General features: G+C 46.2%; 1 protein-coding gene across 1 annotated transcript in view; it reads left to right on the top strand.

Moving 5' to 3' along the window:
• LOC115124737 (versican core protein-like) overlaps nt 1–21,955 on the top strand; it is a 31,854-nt gene extending 9,899 nt beyond the window's left edge. The window contains 11 exon segments of the mRNA XM_065017391.1: nt 4,432–6,072; nt 8,791–8,963; nt 9,103–11,391; nt 11,393–11,735; nt 12,380–12,493; nt 12,913–13,026; nt 15,057–15,215; nt 15,921–16,003; nt 18,022–18,166; nt 18,706–18,888; nt 18,984–21,955. Coding sequence (XP_064873463.1) covers nt 4,432–6,072; nt 8,791–8,963; nt 9,103–11,391; nt 11,393–11,735; nt 12,380–12,493; nt 12,913–13,026; nt 15,057–15,215; nt 15,921–16,003; nt 18,022–18,166; nt 18,706–18,888; nt 18,984–19,135 — 5,396 coding nt within the window. The 3' untranslated portion in view covers nt 19,136–21,955.
• The last annotated feature ends 2,964 nt before the right edge of the window (nt 21,956–24,919 follow it).

Genomic DNA, 24,919 nt, shown 5'->3' with positions numbered 1-24,919 from the left:
TTTACTGCAGTCACCAACCTCTCCATCCTCTCTCTACCTTACTGTCACCAACTTCTCCATCCATTCTCCACCTTAATGCAGTCACCAACCTCTCCATCATCTTGACCTTACTGCAGTCACCAACCTCTTCATCCTCTCTCTACCTAACTGCAGTCACCAACCTCTCCATCCTCTCTCTACCTTACTGCAGCCACCAACCTCTCCACCCTCTCTCTACCTGACTGCAGTCACCAACCTCTCCATCCTCTCTACCTTACTGCAGTCACCAACCTCTCCACCCTCTCTCTACCTAACTGCAGTCACCAACCTCTCCATCCTCTCTCTACCTTACTGCAGACACCAACCTCTCCATCCTCTCTCTACCTTACTGCAGTCACCAACCTCTCCATCCTCTCTCTACCTTACTGCAGTCACCAACCTCTCCATCCTCTCTCTACCTAACTGCAGTCACCAACCTCTCCATCCTCTCTCTACCTAACTGCAGCCACCAACCTCTCCATCATCTCTCCACCTTACTGCAGTCACCAACCTCTCCATTCTCTCTCTACCTAACTGCAGTCACCAACCTCTACATCCTCTCTACCTTACTGCAGTCACCAACCTCTCCATCCTCTCTACCTTACTGCAGTCACCAACCTCTCCACCCTCTCTCTACCTAACTGCAGTCACCAACCTCTCCATCATCTTTACCTTACTGCATTCACCAACCTCTCCATCATCCCCACCTTACTGCAGTCACCAACCTCTTCATCCTCTCTACCTTACTGCAGTCACCAACCTCTCCATCCTCTCTCTACCTTACTGCAGTCACCAACCTCTCCAGCCTCTCTCTACCTAACTGCAGTCACCAACCTCTACATCCTCTCTACCTTACTGCAGTCACCAAACTCTCCATCCTCTCTCTACCTAACTGCAGTCACCAACCTCTCCATCCTCTCTCTACCTAACTACAGTCACCAACCTCTCCATCCTCTCTCTACCTAACTGCAGTCACCAACCTCTCCATCCTCTCTACCTTACTGCAGTCACCAACCTCTCCATCCTTTCTCTACCTAACTGCAGTCACCAACCTCTACATCCTCTCTACCTTACTGCAGTCACCAACCTCTCCATCCTCTCTCTACCTAACTACAGTCACCAACCTCTCCATCCTCTCTCTACCTAACTACAGTCACCAATCTCTCCATCCTCTCTCTACTTTACTGCAGCCACCAACCTCTTCACCCTCTCTCTACCTAACTGCAGACACCAACCTCTCCATCCTCTCTCTACCTTACTGCAGCCACCAACATCTCCACCCTCTCTCTACCTAACTGCAGTCACCAACCTCTCCATCCTCTCTACCTTACTGCAGTCACCAACCTCTCCACCCTCTCTCTACCTAACTGCAGTCACCAACCTCTCCATCCTCTCTCTACCTTATCTGCAGTCTGCAACATCTCCTTCCTCTACTTGCCTTGCTGTTGTCTGCAGTCTCCTACCTCCCATTATTCTGCCTTCCTGCAGTCTCCAAGTCTCCAACCTCCTCTTCTTGTCCCTGCTTCCCTGCCATACTGCAGTCTCCAACCTCCCCTACCTCTTCAACCCTCTCCCTACCTTACAGTTTCCAACTCCATGGATAATTTAGCCCAATGTCTCCAACATGGTTGGTTAAGGCCAATTCTTTAAGGGTCAGGGCGTAAGACTGGATCCTGGCTCGAAACATGGCTCTGATTTGTTGGGTCACTAGAAAACTTTAAAAACGGTAGGTGGGTCGCAGCAGAGACCCAGTTACAGTTAGGAACTCAAGTTTATAGTGTGGTGTTGTAAGGTGGATGGGTTCTGCAGAGAAATAGGGCTCTGTTTTACTCTATCTCTCTCCTGTTCCTCACATTTGGGGCTGTGTGTTTTTTACGAGGGGAAAACCCAACTCATGCTCTCTAAGACAGAAACAGGACAGGTCCCTAATGCACTACAGCTGGCCCCTTCCCAGAGAGAGAGTGTAACGAGAGAGAAAGCAAAAGAGGAGGGAGAGAGAGATACTGAGTAGGAGAGCGAGCAGGCAAGTAATACTTGCCCAGGAGTATCATTATCATCACCATGATCATCATCAGAATAGATTTACGCACTTGCAACCTTCTTTTTCCAGGAACAAAATATTATGTTGCAATCTAGTGGTTTCTAAAATACCAGAAAATGAAATCCATGACATAATTCCCATGTAAATCACCTGAAACAGTAAGGTCTTTGACAGTGTGGTAGTGATTTATACAGCTCAGAACGTACAGTATATGTGAGCTGCCTCATGCACAGTGGACGTGACATGGCTATAGGGACAGGGGACAGACTGCAGCCCAGCCAACCAGATGGCCTGGCCCAGCCAAACACATGACATCAGACCTGGACTGGAGCTAAGCAGGAGCTGTTCCCCTCACAGTGTGAGTGAGCAGGCTAACTAACTCCCCTGAGGGTCTCTGCTCAGAGTAATGCCAGCTATAAACGCCCCCAACACTCACACAGAGAGAGAGAAAGAGGGGGGTGGGGGTGGAGAGGACAATATAGTGATATAGTGATGGAGAGGGAGTGAACGACAGAGAGAGAGAGGGAAAAAGAAAGTGAAAGGTTGGGAAAGAGAGAGAGGGAGTGAGAAGGGGTAAGGGGGGGGGGGGTCCCAGCTCCTTCATCTATACTTGGCCTCAACATTTTGAGAGGAGGTGGGGTGCTGAAATGGAATATATACATTAAACATAATTATGTCATTACCGTGTGTCAATAAGGTTAACATGCGACAGCTGCCCATGTGTGTGTGTGTGTGTGTGTGTGTGTGTGTGTGTGTGTGTGTGTGTGTGTGTGTGTGTGTGTGTGTGTGTAAAGATTTACTAGGGGTCCACAGATGTTGTTGGATGCCAAACTCATATTTCTCGGTGGTTTACACAGACAGCCTGTGGGTGGACTATATGGGCAGACAATGTAAAGACTTTGGGTAAGGCTAGAAAAGAGGGAGGGCTAACATGTTGGCTTAAGATGTGCTCCAGTGTTGAAACATAGCAGGTTATGTGAAGCCAAAAGGGTGTGTGTGTGTGTGTGTGTGTGTGTGTGTGTGTGTGTGTTGTGTGTGTGTGTGTGTGTGTGTGTGTGTGTGTGTGTGTGTGTGTGTGTGTGTGTGTGTGTGTGTGTGTGTGTGTGTGTGTGTGTGTGTGTGTGTGTGTGTGTGTGTGTGCTTGTGTGTGTGTGTGCTTATGCCAAAGAATCTCCCAAGGGAAAAAGGAGGTTGGAGGTGTACAGTTGTTGTAAAACTGCACGTTTTAACACAGTTCAGACACCATGCTGTCTAAAAATACAGACCTCCTGGCAGTTAGAGAGAGAGGGTTATTATGCTGACAGATTGACACCACTGGCACTGACACTTCCACTAGTTTATTCTTGACGGCTGACGTCTCTCTTTAAAAATAAAACTCTCTGTGTTGGATTGCCTTTTACAGCCCGTTGCTGTGAGCTGACACCATTCTGATTCTGACAACACCATGTTTAGCATTCTCTGTTAACGTTGAGATTCTTGTTAGTTTTTTATTTACTATGGCACAGCATCGATTATCTGACCCCATCTGACCCCCATGATTCATCTGTATATCTGTCCCCCATCTAACCCTCATCTGACCCCCATGGTTCATCTGGATATCTGACCCCCATCTAACCCTCATCTGACCCCCATGGTTCATCTGGATATCTGACCCCCATCTAACCCTCATCTGACCCCCATGGTTCATCTGGGTATATGACCCCCATCTGACCCCCATTGTTCATCTGGATATCTGACCCCCATCTAACCCTCATCTGACCCCCATGGTTCATCTGGATATCTGACCCCCATCGAACCCTCATCTGACCGCCATGGTTCATCTGGGTATATGACCCCCATCTAACCCTCTTCTGACCCCCATTGTTCATCTGGATATCTGACCCCATCTAACCCTCATCTGACCCCCATGGTTCATCTGGATATCTGACCCCCATCTAACCCTCATCTGACCCCATCTAACCCTCATCTGACCCCATGGTTCATCTGGATATCTTACCCCCATCTAACCCTCATCTGACCCCATGGTTCATCTGGGTATATGACCCCATCTAACCCTCATCTGACCCCATTGTTCATCTGGATATCTGACCCCATCTAACCCTCATCTGACCCCCATGGTTCATCTGGATATCTGACCCCCATCTAACCCTCATCTGACTCCCATTGTTCATCTGGATATCTGACCCCCATCTAACCCTCATCTGACCCCCATGGTTCATCTGGATATCTGACCCCCATCTAACCCTCATCTGACCCCCATGGTTCATCTGGAACATTACTGTACCTTGACTGTTATCTCAGGTGGGGGTATATGTTCCTGTTAAAGGTGTTGTGACCACAGCTCAGCATCTCCCGTCTCTCTGTCTCTGCAGGGAAGGAACCAGAGATCACCTCTCCTGGACCTGTGACGACCACAGACGCTCGCAGGACAGACACAGCTCCAGACAAACCTGATGCCATCTACCACACAGGCAGAACTGACCACACAGTTACAGACCCGATTCACTCAGCCAGAACTGACCACACAGTTACAGACAGAACTCACACAGCCAGAACTGACCACACAGTTACAGACATATCTCACACAGGCAGAACTGACCACACAGTTACAGACATATCTCACACAGCCAGAACTGACCACACAGTTACAGACCCAACTCACACAGCCAGAACTGACCACACAGTTACAGACCCGATTCACTCAGCCAGAACTGACCACACAGTTACAGAACCAAATCACACAGCCAGAACTGACCACACAGTTACAGACATAACTCACACAGCCAGAACTGACCACACAGTTACAGACCCAACTCACACAGCCAGAGCTGACCACACAGTTACAGACCCAACTCACACAGCCAGAACTGACCACACAGTTACAGACAGAACTCACACAGCCAGAACTGACCACACAGTTACAGACAGAACTCACACAGCCAGAACTGACCACACAGTTACAGACAGAACTCACACAGCCAGAACTGACCACACAGTTACAGACAGAACTCACACAGCCAGAACTGACCACACAGTTACAGACAGAACTCACACAGCCAGAACTGACCACACAGTTACAGACAGAACTCACACAGCCAGAACTGACCACACAGTTACAGACAGAACTCACACAGCCAGAACTGACCACACAGTTACAGACAGAACTCACACAGCCAGAACTGACCACACAGTTACAGAGAAACATCACCCCACAGACAGACCACACCAGACTACTGCAGAGCAAGACAGAAGTCAGCATGCAGGTGGACTACATGAGACAGCGTATACAGGCACAGACAGACATCACACAGCTACTGACAGAACACACACCACCAAACACAAACATCACACCACTGACTATACGACAATAGACAAAGACAGAACTACAGGCAGAAAGACAGACTTCTCTGTTGGTACCACTCTGTTCCCTGAGTATGACGTGGATGACTTTGGCCCAGACCTAACCAAGGTAGAGTCAGTTCCAAGCAGGGGTGATACCCTGTTCCCTATGCAGCTGCCCCCTCTCCCCACCACCCGCTCCCAGCCCATCCACCCCCACCTCGACATCAACCAGGGGGGAGACCAGGTGGGACAGGGAGAGACTCAGATAGGCTCAGGCAGAGGGGAGAGCAGTGGGAGTGGGGAGGGGAGCAGTAGTGATGGGGGAAGTGAGGGGGAGGACAGGGTAGTAGTGATTCCTACACAGGGCTTCATGGCCGGGACAGGGATGGGATCAGACCCTTCACGCCCAGGACAACCAGGTTACCCAGGACGTCCAGGGTCAGTCACCCCAGAGCAGGGCCAACCAGGCTGGGACAGAGTGACAGGACAGAAGCCTGCTGTGGTCTACAAGGAGGAGGAGGGCCAGAGCTCTAGAAAAACAACCCATAGCATAGCAGGAGCCATGGAATCATACAGCGTGGACCAATCGGTGGCGATCCCTCATGAGGCATCTCCCACCAAACCACCCTTCCACCTCATCATTGTCAACGTGTATGACAAGAACCAAACAGGTGAGAGTTTACTGTTGACTCTAGTGATGTGGTGTGGAGATAAACACAATATTGTTTAATGTACTTCACAACCAGCCTAACTCTTATCTCAGGACTGCTAAGTAGACGCACTGTAACACCTGTGTTTAGAGGTATTTTCCTCACGATTGTATCACCAAACTATGCAGTGTCTCAGCTCTCTTGTTGTGAAGTGACTTTAATGTTTTGTACTATAATATTCTGAGTCTCTGTGGGTTACTGTGTGCTGAAGGACTCTGTACTCACTGTACCCAGAGTGGCCTGCTTATATTGATGCTCTGTAGGCAGACCGAATAGAGAGAGAGAGAGATCACATGGAAAAAGAGTATACAGGACACATTGTTAAAGAGTGTGTGCCATGGACAGGAAGGAGACAGTGACCACTCTTAAACCAGACTACTGCTGGACAACTGTGACCTAAACTGACCTGATACATCTCCATAATATATTCATATCTCCAGATTACCACCCGAGACACATTTACGAGGGATCTGTCATATCAGGAAGCCTTGGCTGCTGTAGGACTTCAGGATCTGTGGGAGCATTTTTAGATTCAGGGCTGACCTCATTTAGCTGCGTGTGTGTGCGTGCTTGCAGTCATGCCTTGAAGAAATGTGTGGCTTGACGAGGTTGAGCTCTGGATGCTTTCTAGGTGTTTTATGTCTTGTTTTAATAGAGAAGTTGTATCATTATCACCCCTGTCCATTTACAAGCAACACCCGTTTACATGCAAACACATCACATTCTGCACAAACAGAATCTGTTGGTCTTAGCTTGTTCCTCCAGAGAGAGTGAAAAAGAGAGAAAGACGTGCGCGCGCACACACACACGCACGCACGCACGCGCGCGCACACACACACACACACACACACACACACACACACACACACACACACACACACACACACACACACACACACACACACACACACACACACACACACACACACACACACACACACTACAAGTAGGCCTAAGCATTTCGTTGGATGGTGTATACCATGAGTATCATGTACATTATGACCAATAAAACTTGAAACTTAAACTTGGAACACACACACACAAGGTCAACTGGCAGAGCCTGTTTTAGCTCAATCAGCGATGTAATCATTGTCAACTAATTACTCCCTCCTTCTCCAACCTTCATCCCCCTAACTCCCCCATCCCCGTGCCTCTCCCTCTTTCCCCTTTGATGTGCGTGAGTCGACACTGCTCCCCTACCCCCATCCAAGGTATAACATTTATGAATGGCTATTGTTTATTATTAAAGGGGTATATTGTATATTGTAGAAAAAGTTAGATAACATTTCACCCAGTAACTCAATAAGAGCTCAGTTCTTAAGTGGGTTATAGTCCCATTGTTTCTACATTAGAGGAAATTGAGAAATTGAAATATATAGTATTATGGTTCACACATCCTGTTTCACATATAGTAGATATTTTTGATTCAGGGTCACAATTGGACACCTCTTTAGGTTGGGAGTGGGTTTTATTAAGATGGGTAAGTCTGACGCACACACACACATTTAAGTCATTTATTAGACGCTGTTATCCAGAGGGACTTACAGGAGCTCAAGGGCATGTCGACAGATCTTTCACCCAGTTGGCTCAGGGATTTGAACCAGTGACCCTTAGTTTACTGGCACAACGCTCTTAACCGCTAGGCCGGATATATATATATATACACACACACACACACACACACACACACACACACACACACACACACACACACACACACACACACACACACACACACACACACACACACACACACACACACACACACACACACACACACACACACACACACACACACACACACCACACACACAGATTAAAATGATTTATTTATACCATCTCGTCACGGTTTTTATTTGTCCCCAGAGATATAACTAACCTGAGGTTTAGTGCTGCCTGTCCATATGTGCTTCCCCCTTGCTCCCGTTCCCACGATATATGTTCCATGTGTACCATAAAGACCTAATGAAGACACACAAACCTGCCTTGTTCCAGTAATACGTCTGGCTCGGATCGACCCAGTCGTAGCCAACACACAGCAGACACTATTCACTCTTTGTGGATGGTATTGCAATGCTGAAACAATTATAATTTATCAGCAATGTGGAAGAGGGATTCCCCATGGTGTTTCTGGTAGACCTTAATCTGCAGGTCCTGATGCACACACACACACACACACACACACACACACACACACACACACACACACACACTTATTTGGATCCACAATGTAGATTTCAAGAGGTATCCAAACCTCTCAAAGGTCCCTGTAAACATGTACACTGAAAGATAAAGAAACCTCCTTCTCCAAACAGCTAGGCTGCCTCTAACAGCTGAAACAGAGCAGTACCTAGCCAACTGTTTTGCTTTGGTCTGGAGGCCACGTACTGCAAGCCTATGAATGTGGCTGAGACTGACAAATATAAGTATCACAGTGTATCAGAGGCTGTCCAAGCGTGCTACGAAGGGCTGGTATTTTATGTAGCAGTCAAATGAGCAGCTTCTGGAATCAGCCCCCCCAACCACCATGCAAGAAAGCACATCATCATCAACATCGTGGGATATGTCCACAAGGGAGCATTTTTCTTGTTTTACTATCCTTGTGGGTCCCCACTAGGATAGAACCAACCCACACACACACACTCTCTGACTTCTCCCTGTGTTGCCCTGTGTTTCCAGTCGACCACATCCTGCAGATCCTTGGCCAGCCTCTAGGGGGTAATGGAGATTTCCAGTCCCCTCTCATCCCAGCCTTCCCATTCATCCAGACTGAGGCCATCCAGGGCAGCGAGGACAGTATCCATCCCATCACTCTTCCCCCAACACTCAGCTTCATCAACGGGAAACACCAGGTCAGATTTACTGTGGTTGTCTGGATTTGTGAGATATATTCAGCATCTATTTCAAGGACAATGGAAGTAGAAAATCATCATCAGGATGGGTTGCATAAAGTGACACAACAGGAAAATGAAAATTCATTCATTCATTTAGGTGACTCTGGAGCCAGAGCTGCCGGGGAAGGAGCAGGAGGCGAGAGGAGACCAGTTTGAGACGGCCACACCAGTCCACAGTGAACTGGGGGAAGAGATGGATCATGACGAGGAGGAGAAGAGCCTCACTCCCTTTGACTATGGAGCCATTCATACTGGAGAGACCAGAGAGTCCACTACTACAGACAGAGACACACAGAGAGACACAGACAGAGACACAACTACAGACAGAGACACAACTACAGACAGAGACACAACTACAGACAGAGACACACACACATACAGAGACACAGACAGACACACAACTTCAGACACAGACAGAGATACAGACAGACACACAACTTCAGACAGAGACACAGACAGAGACACAGACAGAGACACAGATAGACACACAACTTCAGTCACAGACCGATATACAGACAGAGAGAGGACACAGACAGGAGGAAAGACAGAAAGCTCCAAAGAAACAACCCCTTCTTCCCTACACACATCCCCAGTCTCTTCCCCAGGCTCTTCCCCAGTCTCTTCCCCAGGCTCTTCCTCAGTCTCTTCCCCAGGCTCTTCCTCAGGCTCTTCCCCAGGCTCTTCCCCAGGCTCTTCCTCAGGCTCTTCCCCAGGCTCTTCCCCAATCTCTTCCTCAGTCTCATCCCCAGTCTCTTCCCCAGGCTCTCCCCGTGTCTCTTCCCCAGTCTCTTCCTCAGTCTCTTCCCCAGGTTCTTCCTCAGTCTCATCCCCAGTCTCTTCCCCAGGCTCTTCCTCAGTCTCTTCCCCAGGCTCTTCCTCAGTCTCTTCCCCAGTCTCTTCCCCAGGCTCTTCCTCAGTCTCATCCCCAGTCTCTCCCCCAGGCTCTTCCTCAGTCTCTTCCCCAGTCTCTTCCCCAGTCTCTTCCCCAGGCTCTTCCTCAGTCTCTTCCCCAGGCTCTTCCTCAGTCTCTTCCCCAGTCTCTTCCCCAGGCTCTTCCTCAGTCTCTTCCCCAGGCTTTTCCTCAGTCTCCACCCCAGTCTCTTCCCCAGGCTCTTCCTCAATCTCATCCCCAGTCTCTTCCCCAGGCTCTTCCTCAGTCTCTTCCCCAGGCTCTTTCTCAGTCTCATCCCCAGTCTCTTCCCCAGGCTCTCCCCGTGTCTCTTCCCCAGGCTCTTCCTCAGTCTCTTCCCTAGTCTCTTCCCCAGGCTCTTCCTCAGTCTCATCCTCTGGTTCCCCCGATACTTCCCCAGATGGCATCTTCCCCTATGAGGACATGGAGTGGTCAAGCGGCCATACCCAGGAGGGCTCAGCAGATGATACCCGGCCCACCCCAGCCTCAGATAGCCAACCAGGTGTGGTCACGGACGAGACAGAGATTGGAGGGGCGGAGAGCGTCGCACACACTCCATCTCACACACACTACACTTACACCAAAGACAAACAAACTCCCTCAGAGACCGAGGTAGGAGACTTTGAGGGGTCTACGTCGACAGAAGAGGAAGGCTCGGCCCAGGAGGTGTACCCACATGAAGACCCCAGATTCACCAGCCCTGGCAGCCCTGGAGCCATTGAGGCTCCCCTGGTGGGGCCTGGGGTGGAAGGACAGGTGACTGTTACACCCGAACCGGGAGCCAGACCAGGAGCCGGACCAGCCCAGGCAGGAGAGACTGTAGGAGACCGCACTGCACATCACATAGACTCTTCTACACAGCACACAGACTACCCCCTCCAGCCTACCACGCAGGATAAAGATCTCTCCACTCACACTAAGGATCAGACCAGATACCCACCTACACATGGGAAAGACCAAACCACCCAGCATGCCACACACGATAGAGATCACTCCACATACACTAAGGATCATACCAGATACCCCACTACACAAACCACCCTGCATCCAACACATGATAGAGATCACTCCACACACACTAAGGATCAGACCAGATACCCCACTACAGAAACCACCCAGCATCCAACACACGATAGAGAACACCTCACACACACTAAAGAGCAAACCAAACAACCCTCTCACCCTAGATTCCCCACCACCCACCACCAGGAGAAAACCAGCCTCTCTACCACAGATCAGAAGACCACACTGCACCTGAACCTGACACACACACCCCCTGCACACCCCTCCACTCCACCTTCCACCCGCCTTTCCACTCCACCTTCTGCACATCCCTCCACTCCACCTTTCACCCACTCCTCCAGTCCACCTTCTGCACATCCCTCCACTCCACCTCTCACCCGCCTTTCCACTCCACCTTCTGCACATCCCTCCACTCCACCTTTCACCCACTCCTCCACTCCACCTCCTGCCCACCCCTCCACTCCACCTCCCACCCACTCCTCCACTCCACCTCCTGCCCACCCCTCCACTCCACCTCCTGCCCACCCCTCCACTCCACCTCCTGCCCACCCCTCCACTTCATTTCCCACCCACTCCTCCACTCCACCTCCTGCCCGCCCCCTCCCGCCCCATCCCTGACTGGGCCCTGACCACCCAGACCCTCCTGCCTGATGGGGAGGAGTTTGTGGATTATGACCATGTGAATGGTTCTCCTCTGCTGGAGGCCAGTCCCCCTGTTCCTGAGGAACCCCAGTCCACCTATCAGCCTGAAACAGGAACTGACTACTACATTGAGGCCCAGACCGTCGATGTCAGACGTAGGTGTAAATCTCAGAGCCTATTCAATGTTTAACGATGGGTGTATGACGTCATCATGGCCATTAGTTGTTGTTGAACGTTGATGATAATAATAATGTTATTGATAATGATAATAATGTTATTGATGATGATAATAATGTTATTAATGATGATAATAATGTTATTGATGATGATAATAATAATGTTATTGATGATAATAATACTGTTATTGATAATGATAATAATGTTATTGATGGTGATAATAATGTTATTGATGGTGATAATAATGTTATTAATAATGATCGTAATGTTATTGATGATGATAATAATGTTATTAATGATGATAATAATAATATTATTGATGATGATAATAATGTTATTAATGATGATAATAATGTTATTAATGATGATAATAATGTTATTGATGATGATAATAATGTTATTGATGATGATAATAATAATATTATTGATGATGATAATAATGTTATTAATGATGATAATAATGTTATTGATGATGATAATAATGTTATTGATGATGATAATAATGTTCTTGATGACAATGATACTGATGATGATGACAATGATAGCGATGACGATGTTAACTTTGTGATGATGCTAATGATAACTGCTGTGATGATGAGGATATGTGTGTGTCTTTTCTCAGCTCTGCAGCAGTGCACGGTAAATGTGTGTCTGAACAAAGCATCTTGCTACCAGAGAGGCAACGCCAGCATCTGTGTATGTGCACCTGGATACACCGGACAGCGTTGCCAAACAGGTACACACATCTCCATAATATACCACCCAAGATACATTTATGAGGGGTCTCTGAGATCTGTCATGTCAGGAAGCCTTGGCTGCTGTAGGACTTTAGGGCTGACTTCATTTAGCTGCGTGTCTGTGTGCGTGCTTGCAGTCATGCCTTGAAGAAATATGTGGCTTGAAATATGGATGCTTTCTAGGTGTTTTATGTCTTGTTTTAATAGAGAAGTTGTATCATTATCACCCCTGTCCATTTACAAGCAACACCCGTTTACATGCAAACACATCACATTCTGCACAAACAGAATCTGTTGGTCTTAGCTTGTTCCTCCAGAGAGAGTGAAAAAGAGAGAAAGACGTGCGCGCGCACACACAAACGCACGCACACACACACACACACACACAGTTATTTTATATTCTATGTCATTTGTGTAGATGTTGATGAGTGCCAATCCAACCCATGTGCTAATGGAGCCACCTGTATGGACGGAGTCAACTCCTTCAGCTGTGTGTGTCTGCCCAGCTACGCAGGACAGCTCTGTGAACAAGGTAACACACACACCAGTGCAGCTGTTTTAAAACCCTAATCAAAGCTTTTACAAGAAAGAGGCAGCCTTTCAAGACAACTCACAGTTCTGTCCAAAAGTGTTAAATGGTTCTAGTGGAACTGCCAGCTCTTGGTCGTATTTAGTCAGTAAACAGACTCCATTCTCTGGATCAGGCTGAGAACACCATTGTCCAAGGTTGACTATGGCTTTGTATAGGGTGCATCACACACACAGACACATACGCATTCACACACACACACACACACACACACACACACACACACACACACACACACACACACACACACACACACACAGTGAGTCATGTCTATGCTCGCTGGATATCCCCTAACGCTGGGCGTTGGCTGCACACTAGATTAGTTCCAGCTCCATCCCCAGTACTGCTACTTTTACTCAGCAACTATACTGTACATACATGCATGCTCACATGCATACACCCAATAACATGTGCATTCACCCTCGTACTGTATCTGTAACAGTACATACACAAATATCATGCTAAACAAGCACACTGACAGCCACACCTGGAGAGCCACAGCTGTGTTCTGATGCTATTGGGCCAGAGGAGAGAGGGCAAGGACAGAATCAGTCCATTATTTTATTAGAAAGATGTTGCAGCTGTGGTGGACTGGATCAATGCAGGCTGTACTAACCACTGGCATGGACCAAACCAACTCGTTGACAAGTTTGTGTTTGTGTGTGTGAGCATGTGTGTATGTAAGCGCGTGTGTGTGTGAGCATCTGTGTGTGTGTGTGAGCCTGTATGTGTGTGTGTGTGTAGCCAGTGACGGGGGTATGATAAGTTAATAAAGGTGATCTGAAGCTCGCTGATGAGAGATGCACCTTGAGGCCTTGATTAAAAGTCATTTCATTGTCAATTTCACTCAAGGTCCAACTGAAACGTCCTCCTTTAACCCATCCCCTCTGAATCTGAGAGGGCGTTACCTGCCTTGCTCAGAAATACAGATTTTTCACCTTGTTGGCTCAGGGATTCAAATGGTCAACCTTTGGGTTACTGGCCCAGTGCTCTAACCACAAGGCCACCTGCCGGCCCATAACCCACCACCTGACACACATCACAGACTCAGTCTACAAGTCTTGATTTAACCCTTTATAATGTTTGCATGTTTCTCTAGACATTATAAGTGATGACGTAACAAACACCTGCTTGTTCAGCCTGTACGATATGAATAACACTGGTCATTCCCTAGCAACGAACTTAGCAACAAGACTCACGGGAAACAAGCTAAACAGACCCGAGAAGGGATTTTTGCAGATTGGCATTTGTCGTATCAAGTGTCTCATCATTCAATTATGTCAACGCATGATGTGTTGCTTTTCATAACATATTGAACCCATTGAAGAATTCTACAGTAGAACACTCAGAATAAACTTGTAGAAGAATGGAACTACTCTAAACAACTATTCAGGATTCTAATTCTATGACAACAGCTCATCCAAGCCAGCAGAATGCCGGATCATGGTTTTCTGACATAGCATTGTGGACCCACTAACATACACAAGTCTTGCAAAGTCCCAAAACTACAAAGAGGGTTCAGTATGGAGCGACAGTCCCTTAATGCAGTAGCATGCTCTTCTATTCTCAACTTACACAGGTGGATCAATGTGGATGAATGCATGAGAGTGAGCTAGCTTGTGTGTGTGTGTGTGTGTGTGTGTGTGTGTGTGTGTGTGTGTGTGTGTGTGTGTGTGTGTGCACGTGCGTGGGACAGGGAAACTTGTGAGGGTTTCCAAAGCGGATAATGAGCTCCAACTGGGAGTCTGTGAGCTCATTCAGTCAGGGACCTTTCTAAACCAGCTGGAGCTCTTTCTCTTTTACAGTCCACCCTTCGTTTTAGTTTCTCTCTCTAACTCTCTCACTCTGTTTCGATCTCTTTCGCTCTCTGTTTCTCTCTCTTCTCCCCTAATTTTATGCAATTTGTTTCATCTCTGTGGATATTGTTAGCCATTGATTCATCTGTTAATCATTGATTCCTCTCTCTCCCCCAGACACGGAGGTGTGTGAGTATGGCTGGCAGAAGTTCGAGAGCCATTGTTATAAGTACATCACCCACCGTCGGACATGGGATGCTGCCGAGAGAGAGTGTCGTGTCCAAGGAGCCCACCTAGCCAGTGTCCTGTCACAGGAGGAGCAGCTGTATGTCAACCGTAAGTCCCGCCTCCCTTAGGTTGTCATTAGTCACAGGTAACAGGTCCAGGTTAGGGTGAGAGGTCAGAGGGTAGAGAGTATGGAGCGTAGAGATATTGTGTGTCATATGTAGCACTCAGGACTCCATAATGAAACTGTTTTGATGAGTCTGCACAACAAACTGTACAAGACTGATGTTTGTGCAACATGCAGCTCTGGCTGTGGTAACAGCATGACAACAGTTTTCCTGACTAGTTTATTGGGGACAGTTCACAGTAGGGGGTACTCACGTCATACCCCAGGGCTGCTTACCTACTGTAAAGTAAGTACCCCCTCTGATTTGGTCTGTATCATTCATACACACACCTCAAACTACCCACTGGGAACAAACGTCAGCTCAACGTCTAGTTTTGATTTACATTTGGTTGAGTAAAATCAACACATTTCACCATGTCATTGGATTTAAAAGTTGGGTGAAAAAAATATCCAATCAGTTTTCCACATTGATTCAACGTCATCACATAGAATCTTTGGTTGAAATTATGTGTAAACAACATTGATTCACCTAGAAAGGGGGAAAGAGGGAGAGATCTGCAGTGTTTTGGGGCTTAGAAAGCAGACTTTGGGAACAGGAAGCTGGTGATTCACACATCTTAAAATGTATTTGTGATTTGCTGTTGTAGAGTTAGACAGATGCAGTCCTAACTGTTGTTTCTCACTCCCAGGTCTGGGCCATGACTACCAGTGGATTGGTCTGAACGACAAGATGTTTGAGAGAGACTTCCGCTGGACAGACGGCAGCATCATGGTAGAACAGGAGAAAATTCCCTGATAAGATTCACTACATGGTCAAAAGTATGTGGACACCCCTTCAGATGAGTGGATTCAGCTATATCAGCCACACCCATTGCTGACAAGTGAATAACATCCAGCACAGAGCCATGCAATCTCCATAGACAAACATTGGCAGTAGAATAGCCCGTACTGAAGAGCTCAGTAACTTTCAGTGTGGCACCGTCATAGGATGCCACTATTCCAACAAGTCAGTTCGTCAAATCTCTGCCCTGCTAGAGCTGACAACTGTAAGTGCTGTTATTGTGAAGTGGAAACGTCGCAAAGTGATTGGCCACACAAGCTCACAGAACGGGACCGCCGAGATTTGAAACGTGTAGCGTGTAAAAATCGTCTGTCCTTGGTTGCAACACTCACTACGGAGTTCCAAACTAACTTTGGAAGCAACGTCAGCACAATAACTGTTGGTTGGGAGCTTCATGAAATGGGTTGCCATGGCAGAGCAGCCACACACAAGCCTAAGATCACCCTGCGCAATGCCAAGCGTTGGCTGGAGTGGTGTAATGGTCGCCGCCACCATTGGACTCTGGAGCAGTGGAATCACGCTTCATCATCTGGCAATGCCAGGAGAAAGAGTGCCAACTGTAAAGTTTGGTGGAGGAGGAATAATGGTCTGGGGCTGTTTATCATGGTTCGGGCTAGGCCACTCATGGTTCGGGCTAGGTGCTTCCAACTTTGTCGCAACAGTTTGTGGAAGAACTTGACTGGCCTGCACAGAGCTCTGACTTCAACACTATCGAACACCTTTGGGATGAATTGGAACGCCGACTGCCTAATCGCCCAACATCAGTGCCCGACCTCATTAATACTCTTGTGGCTGAATGGAAGGAAGTACCCACAGCAATATTCCAACATCTAGTGGAAAGCCTTCCCAGAAGAGTGGAGGCTGTTATAGCAGCAAAGGGGGGACCAACTCTACATTAATGCCCATGATTTTGGAATGAGACGTTCGACGAGCAGGCTTCCACATACTTTTGGCCATGTAGTGTATGATATGATGTGATATGGGTGTTACAGATGGTTTTAAGACACAGACACACACACACACACACACACACACACAGAAACACACACACACATACTACGCAGAGAATGTCTAGCTGTTTCTCTGTATGAAGTGCGAGCTGAGATATGGAGTAAGGACAGTGTGTGTGTTTGTGTGTGTGTGTGTGTTGCTGCGCACACACAGCCACAAGAGAGAGACGCAGATGATACTGTTGAAACAATGTTGTTTTTTAACGGCGTTATCGCTCAGTGCTGCAAGACACAACCTTGTTCAGTTCTAAGTGTACATGTGTGTGTTTGAGTTAACATGCATTGATGCATAGCTTTAGCCGTTTGGACCAGGAACACTGCAACAAAAAGATCCTAAAGAAGAGAAGGGGAAGGGGGAGGCGGGGAAAATTGGGGAGAATTCCCCCTGTCCCCATGCCAGAGGGTGATGCTGGTGGTCGGGGGTTAGCTAAACATCTGGTTCAGTTTCACAGTAGAGATTATAGGTCTGGCTCACTGAGATGGAGCAATAGCGCCCCCGTATGACCTCTTTGTGTATTACAGCCACATGCTAACTCCACCTCAGCACTATTCTGTCACAGTAGGAGTCTCCGCTGGGTTCTCTCCTCTAGAGGCTGTTTGTAAGTAAAGCTTCTGACAGCTTACAGAAAAAAGCAGGGTTAACAAAGGAAACTTGTGTATAATAAACCAATAGGCTTGTTATTAAAAGGTACTGTCATCTGGTTCCCATAATGGCTAGTGATGAATGAGATTGGTAAAGAAGTTACAATGAGATTCCTCCCCTGTGTTATACAGTGACTACCTTACAGGTCATGTATACTGTGAATGATGATCTTATACAGTAAGGGCTGTGTGAGCTATCTGGGTAACTGTGGAGCTGTTAAGCTGCTATTGAATATGACTGTAGTAAAAAGGTCTAAACTTTGGTGATGATGAGAGCGTGTGATTGTTTGTTTGCAGCAATATGAGCACTGGCGTCCCAACCAGCCAGACAGTTTCTTCCAATCTGGAGAGGACTGTGTGGTGATGATCTGGCACGAGGGAGGACAGTGGAACGATGTACCCTGCAACTACCACCTCACCTTCACCTGCAAGAAGGGCACAGGTAACACAAACACAAATGGGTCAATTCCAGTTCAATTCCAGTCAATTCAGAAAGTAAACCAAATTTCTATTTTTCTCATTGAAAAACATTGAAGAGATTTGGAATGGGTCCTCAGATGCTCAAAAGGTTTTACAGGTGCTCCATCGTGGTTGCATCACTGCCTGGTATGGCAACTGCTCGGCCTCCGACCACAAGGCACTACAGAGGGTAGTGCGTACGGCCCAGTACATCCCCGGGGCCAAGCTTCCTGCCATCCAGGACCTCTATACCAGGCGGTGTCAGAGAAAGGCCCGAACAATTGTCAAAGACTCCAGGCACCCTAGTCATAGACTGTTCTCTCTACTACCGCACGGCAAGCGGTATCGGAGTGCCAAGTCTAGGTCCAAGAGGCTTCTAAACAGCTTCTACCACCAAGCCAAAAGACTCCTGAACAGCTAATCAAATGGCTATACACTCTCTCTCTCTCACACACACACACACACACACACACACACACTCACACACACACACCTTACCCCTGTCCTCTCTCCTCCCTACAGTCTCTTGCAGCCAGCCCCCATTGGTGAAGGATGCCTGTGTGTTCGGTTCTATGAAGCCTCGTTATGAGATCAACACTCTGGTTCGTTACCACTGTAAAAACGGCTTCATACAGAGACATGTCCCTACCATCCGCTGCCGTGACAATGGCCAATGGGACAGCCCCAAGATCACCTGTATGAGCCGTGAGTACCTTCCATTTCCGCTGTCTCAATGACTACCAGAACTAATCAGGGCCTTGATGCAACGACATTAACAATCTCTCCTTTTGTTTTTTCAGCCGCTACCTACCAGAAGGCTTTCGTTTCTCGGCAACGTACCGATAATCACAATCATAACCAGAATCAGTACAATCACAACAATCAAAACCAGCACCAATACAACTATCGAAACCAACAATACAACAATCAAAACCAACAATACAACAATTAAAACAACCAAGACCAACAGAAGAATTACAACTAGCAACGTCAGGGCAGCCGTAACCAGCAGCAACAGAGCCAGAGAGAGACGAGACATCAACACTAATCTGATTTCTGGTCAGTCCTTAAAAGCGCAGATAAGGTTGCAAAATTCCAGTAACTTTCCCAAAATTCTAAAGCTTTCCAGAAATCCTGGTTGGAGGAATCTGAATTTCCTGTTATTCCCTCCTGATTCCAGGACTCTTCCAATGGGGATTTCTGGAATTTTGAGTAATGTACTAATCCCAGACAGAGTCAGATCAGATCCAAGGGGTTAGCTAGGGCCAGACGCATTGACATACTTTCAGAACTATTTATAAATATGTATAGCTAGGGCCCTGGATAGGGCCATGGGGTATTTCACAAGGCATAATCACAATCAGCAAGCTAACTCTGATAAACTCTCATTAAACACAGGTTTAATAAACATTGTAACACAGAGTATTGAGTCCATTTCAAATTCAACTAGGACAAATGAAGTTTCAGAATATTTTTGAAGTTAGTTGGCTAACTTGATCTTGATCTTGCTTAGTGAAATCCACCCCAGATCACGTCTGATTCTTCCGACAACAACACACACTGCCTTAATGGTTAACACAGCTACAGTGTCCGTCTCGAGAACAGGAGAGCTTCTCTGTGCCTGCTCTAGAGGGACACATCTCAATCCAATGCTTTCTGAAAATGTCCACTTTATGCTGTTTCTTTTTCCTGAGAAACAATCCACTGAAAATACATATAAAATATATATTTGGCTCACTACTAGAATGTCTGCCTGTGCCCTGGTGACAAGTTTGCAATTATTCCAGTGAAAGAGACCCGAGTTTATTATTTGGAATAATGAGCATTCACATAATCACATCAGCAAGTTATGAAGGTTTATATTAATCATTCCATATTTTCTGCTCACAGAATGGAAGATAGAAGTTGATTGTTCTCATATACAATCCCCTTCAGAACAGCTTCAGTTCGTCGTGGCATAGACTCTACAAGGTGTTGAAAGTGTTCCACAGGGAAGCTGGCCCATGTTGACTCCAATACTTCCCACAGTTGTGTCAAGTTGGCTGGATGTCCTTTGGGTGGTGGACCATTACTGATAAATACAGAAAACTGTTGAGTGTTAAAAACCCAGCAGCGTTTCAGTTCTTGACACAAACCAGTGCGCCTGGCACCTACTACCATGCCCTGTTCAAAGGCACTTCAATCTTTTGTCTTGCCCATTCATCCACTGAATGGCACACACACACACAATCCATGCCTCAAGGCTTACAAATCCTTCTTTAACCTGTCTCCTCCCCTTCATCTACACTGATTGAAGGGGATTTAACAGGTGACATCAGTAAGGGACCATAGCTTTCACCTGGATTTACCTGGTCAGTCTATGTCATGGAAAGAGCAGGTGTTCTTAGTGTTTTGTATACTCAGTGTAGACTTGATTCAATATTGTGCATACAGGCAGTATGTCATGTGAATTCATTTTATGCAAAAAAAATATCAAAATAATGAGCCACATGTTTATCACCATCTTTGGTCAATTAAAAAGTCACTATGAAGTGCAATCGTTGTTTATGACAAGTGACTGTTAGCATATGGAGCATAGAAGGAATATCTGTGACAGTCACCTCCTGCAGTGGCTCTCCAGCGTATTAGAAACATCAGTAATACCTTCATCGGAAAGATAATGTTTTAAAAAAAAAAAGTTATACAAACAGTATGTATACAATGATAAAGAGGAAAATATAGAGTATAATGAATGTCAGGTATGTGGGTGAACGTGTGCTGTGGCTAGAGACCTGACTCATAAGATTAGAGGATAAAAGTTATATATTAAGACATATCCATTTCATTTATTGTATATGTTACACCAATGAATGGACTGTGATACTGTTAAAGGTCATGAGAACTGAAGTGATTTTTACAACAATGACTTATTTTCCTGTTTACAAAAATCTGCCTTGTTGTACCTTGCAGAGAAAGACCCGTATCTTACATTATGTCTCAATTCAGTTCTTTATGTTGCACACAACCTGTTTAGTAAAGTTATACAATCCAGATATGTGAGCTGTTACCGTGCTGGGCAGGGGGTTGACCTGTACCCGAGAATCCCCCCAAACTGCTCTCAACAGAACCAACTTTGAGAAACACTCAGGTCGTGTTCCCCTGCTCAGACAATGCATGTATCAACCAATGGATGCGTGCCAGATCACCATTAGGCGCCAGATTGCTGTAACATATGAATTTGTTGGCTGATACGTAAAATACCTATCCAGGCACATCTAAGCAGAGTAACACAACCTCAAAGACACTTGAACTATGACCTTTTAGAAATACAAATGATTCCTTTTTACGTAAGGAACATTTTTGATCCCCAAAAAATTGCTCAAATACTTTTTCAGTATATCCTGTTACTATCGTCTGTAAAATATCTGTATAAATCAATTGCTCCTGATTAAGCATGAACAACAGTACAAAGAGGAGACTGTATTGACAGTTTATCGGCTAATATCGCTGTTCCTCAGTTAGAAGATTCTGCTGCATTTGTCTTCTTTGTTTACTGCTTTCATACATTCTGTTTGCTCTGTTTTTATCATGTCTGTTTCTACTCAGAGAGTTTTTTGGGAGTACTGTATCGGAGGAGGGAGAGGGAATGTGATTTATCAGAGAATACTTTGTCTGTTTTTATGTTTATGTTGTGTATGTCGCCAAAGACCCACTAATAATGTACCTATACACCATCCTCTGTTCCATCGCAACTTCTGCTGTGTGTGCAATAAAAATATAATAACAGATTTTATCCATGTGTATCAACGTTCTCTCGCTTCATATCTCAATGCAGAAGATTAGTCATTACAGGCACTGGAGCTTGTTGAAAATAATACAAATAGTGTCTTTACCTGCAATAAGTATTGATTACCAACAGAGGGAGCCACTGTACTTTATTTTAGAGAGTGGGGATGATTTCTAAATGTCTAATGCTTAAAGAGTGATGATATACTCTCACAAAGTGAATGAACAAATAAGTGACTGAAGTGAGTGAATGAGTCTTTCTTCCCAGTCTGTCTATCAGTCAAGCCCTGCTGTATGTCCTGGTAACAGCTGAAGGCTGGGTGGGGGACATGAAAATAGCCCTTTGCTCTGGAAACCAGCAAAATATGAAACGCCGCCAGCAAACCAACCACCCTCATGACGTCATCCAGCTTCTAAAACAATCTGCTGCTTTGAAAGACATTTTTCAGTAACAGAATCAAGGAAGAGAACAGGAATACCACGAGAAGACACCTGTGTACTTCTGTAATTCCTCAAACTGGCAGGAAAACACGCACATTTGGAAACACGTACATTACTGAGGGCCTGCATGTGTGTGTTGGTACCCAATACCCCTATCCTCATACTATATCCTCAACCCCTATCCTCCTACTATATCCCCTAACCCTATCCTCCTACTATATCCTCTACCCGTATCCTCCTACTATATCCCCTAACCCTATCCTCCTACTATATCCTTGACCCCTATCCTCCTACTATATCCCCTAACCCTATCCTCCTACTATATCCTCTACCCGTATCCTCCTACTATATCCTCAACCCCTATCCTCCTACTATATCCTCTACCCCTATCCTCCTACTATATCCCCTAACCCTATCCTCCTACTATATCCCCTAACCCTATCCTCCTACTATATCCTCTACCCGTATCCTCTGACTAAATCTATTGCTATCCTCTTACTATATCCTCTACCCCAATCCACCAACTATATCCTTTAACCCTATCCTCCTACCATATCCCCTATACCTATCCTCCTACTATATCCTCCACCCTTATCCTCCTACTATATCCTCAACCCCTATCCTCCTACTATATCCTCTACCCCTATCCATCAACTATATCCTCCTACCATATCCCCTATACCTATCCTCCTACTATATCCTCAAGTCTTATCCTCCTACTATATCCTCCACCTTTATCCTCCTACTATATCCTCAACCCCTATCCTCCTACTATATCCTCTACCCCTATCCTCCTACTATATCCTCTACCCCTATCCTCCTACTATATCCTCAACCCCTATCCTCCTACTATATCCTCTACCCCTATCCTCCTACTATATCCTCAACCCCTATCCTCCTACTATATCCTCTACTACCCTATCCTCCTACTATATCATCTACCCCTATCATCCTACTATATCCTCTACCCCTATCATCCTACTATATCCTCTACCCCTATCCTCCTACTATATCCTCTACCCCTATCCTCCTACTATATCCTCTACCCCTATCCTCCTACTATATCCTCTACCCCTATCCTCCTACTATATCCTCTACCCCTATCCTCCTACTATATCCTCTACCCCTATCCTCCTACTATATCCTCAACCCTTATCCTCCTACTATATCCTCAACCCCTATACTCCTACTATATCCTCAACCCCTATCCTCCTACTATATCATCTACCCGTATCCTCCTACCATATCCCCTATACCTATCCTCCTACTATATCCTCAACCCTTATCCTCCTACTATATCCTCAACCCTTATCCTCCTACTATATCCTCTACCCCTATCCTCCTACTATATCCTCAACCCTTATCCTCCTACTATATCCTCAACCCTTATCCTCCTACTATATCCTCTACCCCTATCATCCTACTATATCCTCTACCCCTATCATCCTACTATATCCTCCACCCCTATCATCCTACTATATCCTCTACCCCTATCATCCTACTATATCCTCTACCCCTATCATCCTACTATATCCTCTACCCCTATCATCCTACTATATCCTCTACCCCTATCATCCTACTATATCCTCTACCCCTATCATCCTACTATATCCTCCACCCTTATCCTCCTACTATATCCTCTACCCCTATCCTCCTACTATATCCTCTACCCCTATCCTCCTACTATATCCTCTACCCCTATCCTCCTACTATATCCTCTACCCCTATCCTCCTACTATATCCTCCTACTATATCATCTACCCCTATCATCCTACTATATCCTCTACCTCTATCATCCTACTATATCCTCTACCCCTATCATCCTACTATATCCTCCACCCTTATCCTCCTACTATATCCTCTACCCCTATCCTCCTACTATATCCTCTACCCCTATCCTCCTACTATATCCTCTACCCCTATCCTCCTACTATATCCTCAACCCCTATCCTCCTACTATATCCTCTACCCCTATCCTCCTACTATATCATCTACCCCTATCATCCTACTATATCCTCTACCCCTATCATCCTACTATATCCTCTACCCCTATCATCCTACTATATCCTCTACCCCTATCCTCCTACTATATCCTCTACCCCTATCCTCCTACTATATCCTCTACCCCTATCATCCTACTATATCCTCTACCCCTATCATCCTACTATATCCTCTACCCCTATCATCCTACTATATCCTCTACCCCTATCCTCCTACTATATCCTCTACCCCTATCCTCCTACTATATCCTCTACCCCTATCATCCTACTATATCCTCAACCCCTATCCTCCTACTATATCATCTACCCCTATCATCCTACTATATCCTCTACCCCTATCATCCTACTATATCCTCTACCCCTATCATCCTACTATATCCTCCTACTATATCCTCCACCCTTATCCTCCTACTATATCCTCAACTCCTATCCTCCTACTACATCCTCCACCCTAATCCTCCTACTATATCCTCAACCCATTTCCTCCTACTATATCCTCTACCCCTATCCTCTTACTATATCCTCAACCC

This window comes from Oncorhynchus nerka, linkage group LG4 (assembly GCF_034236695.1).
Source record: "Oncorhynchus nerka isolate Pitt River linkage group LG4, Oner_Uvic_2.0, whole genome shotgun sequence".
NCBI classification, from domain to species: Eukaryota; Metazoa; Chordata; class Actinopteri; order Salmoniformes; family Salmonidae; genus Oncorhynchus; species Oncorhynchus nerka.
Note: the sequence above shows the minus strand (reverse complement) of the source record. Positions and strands in the feature narration are given on the sequence as shown.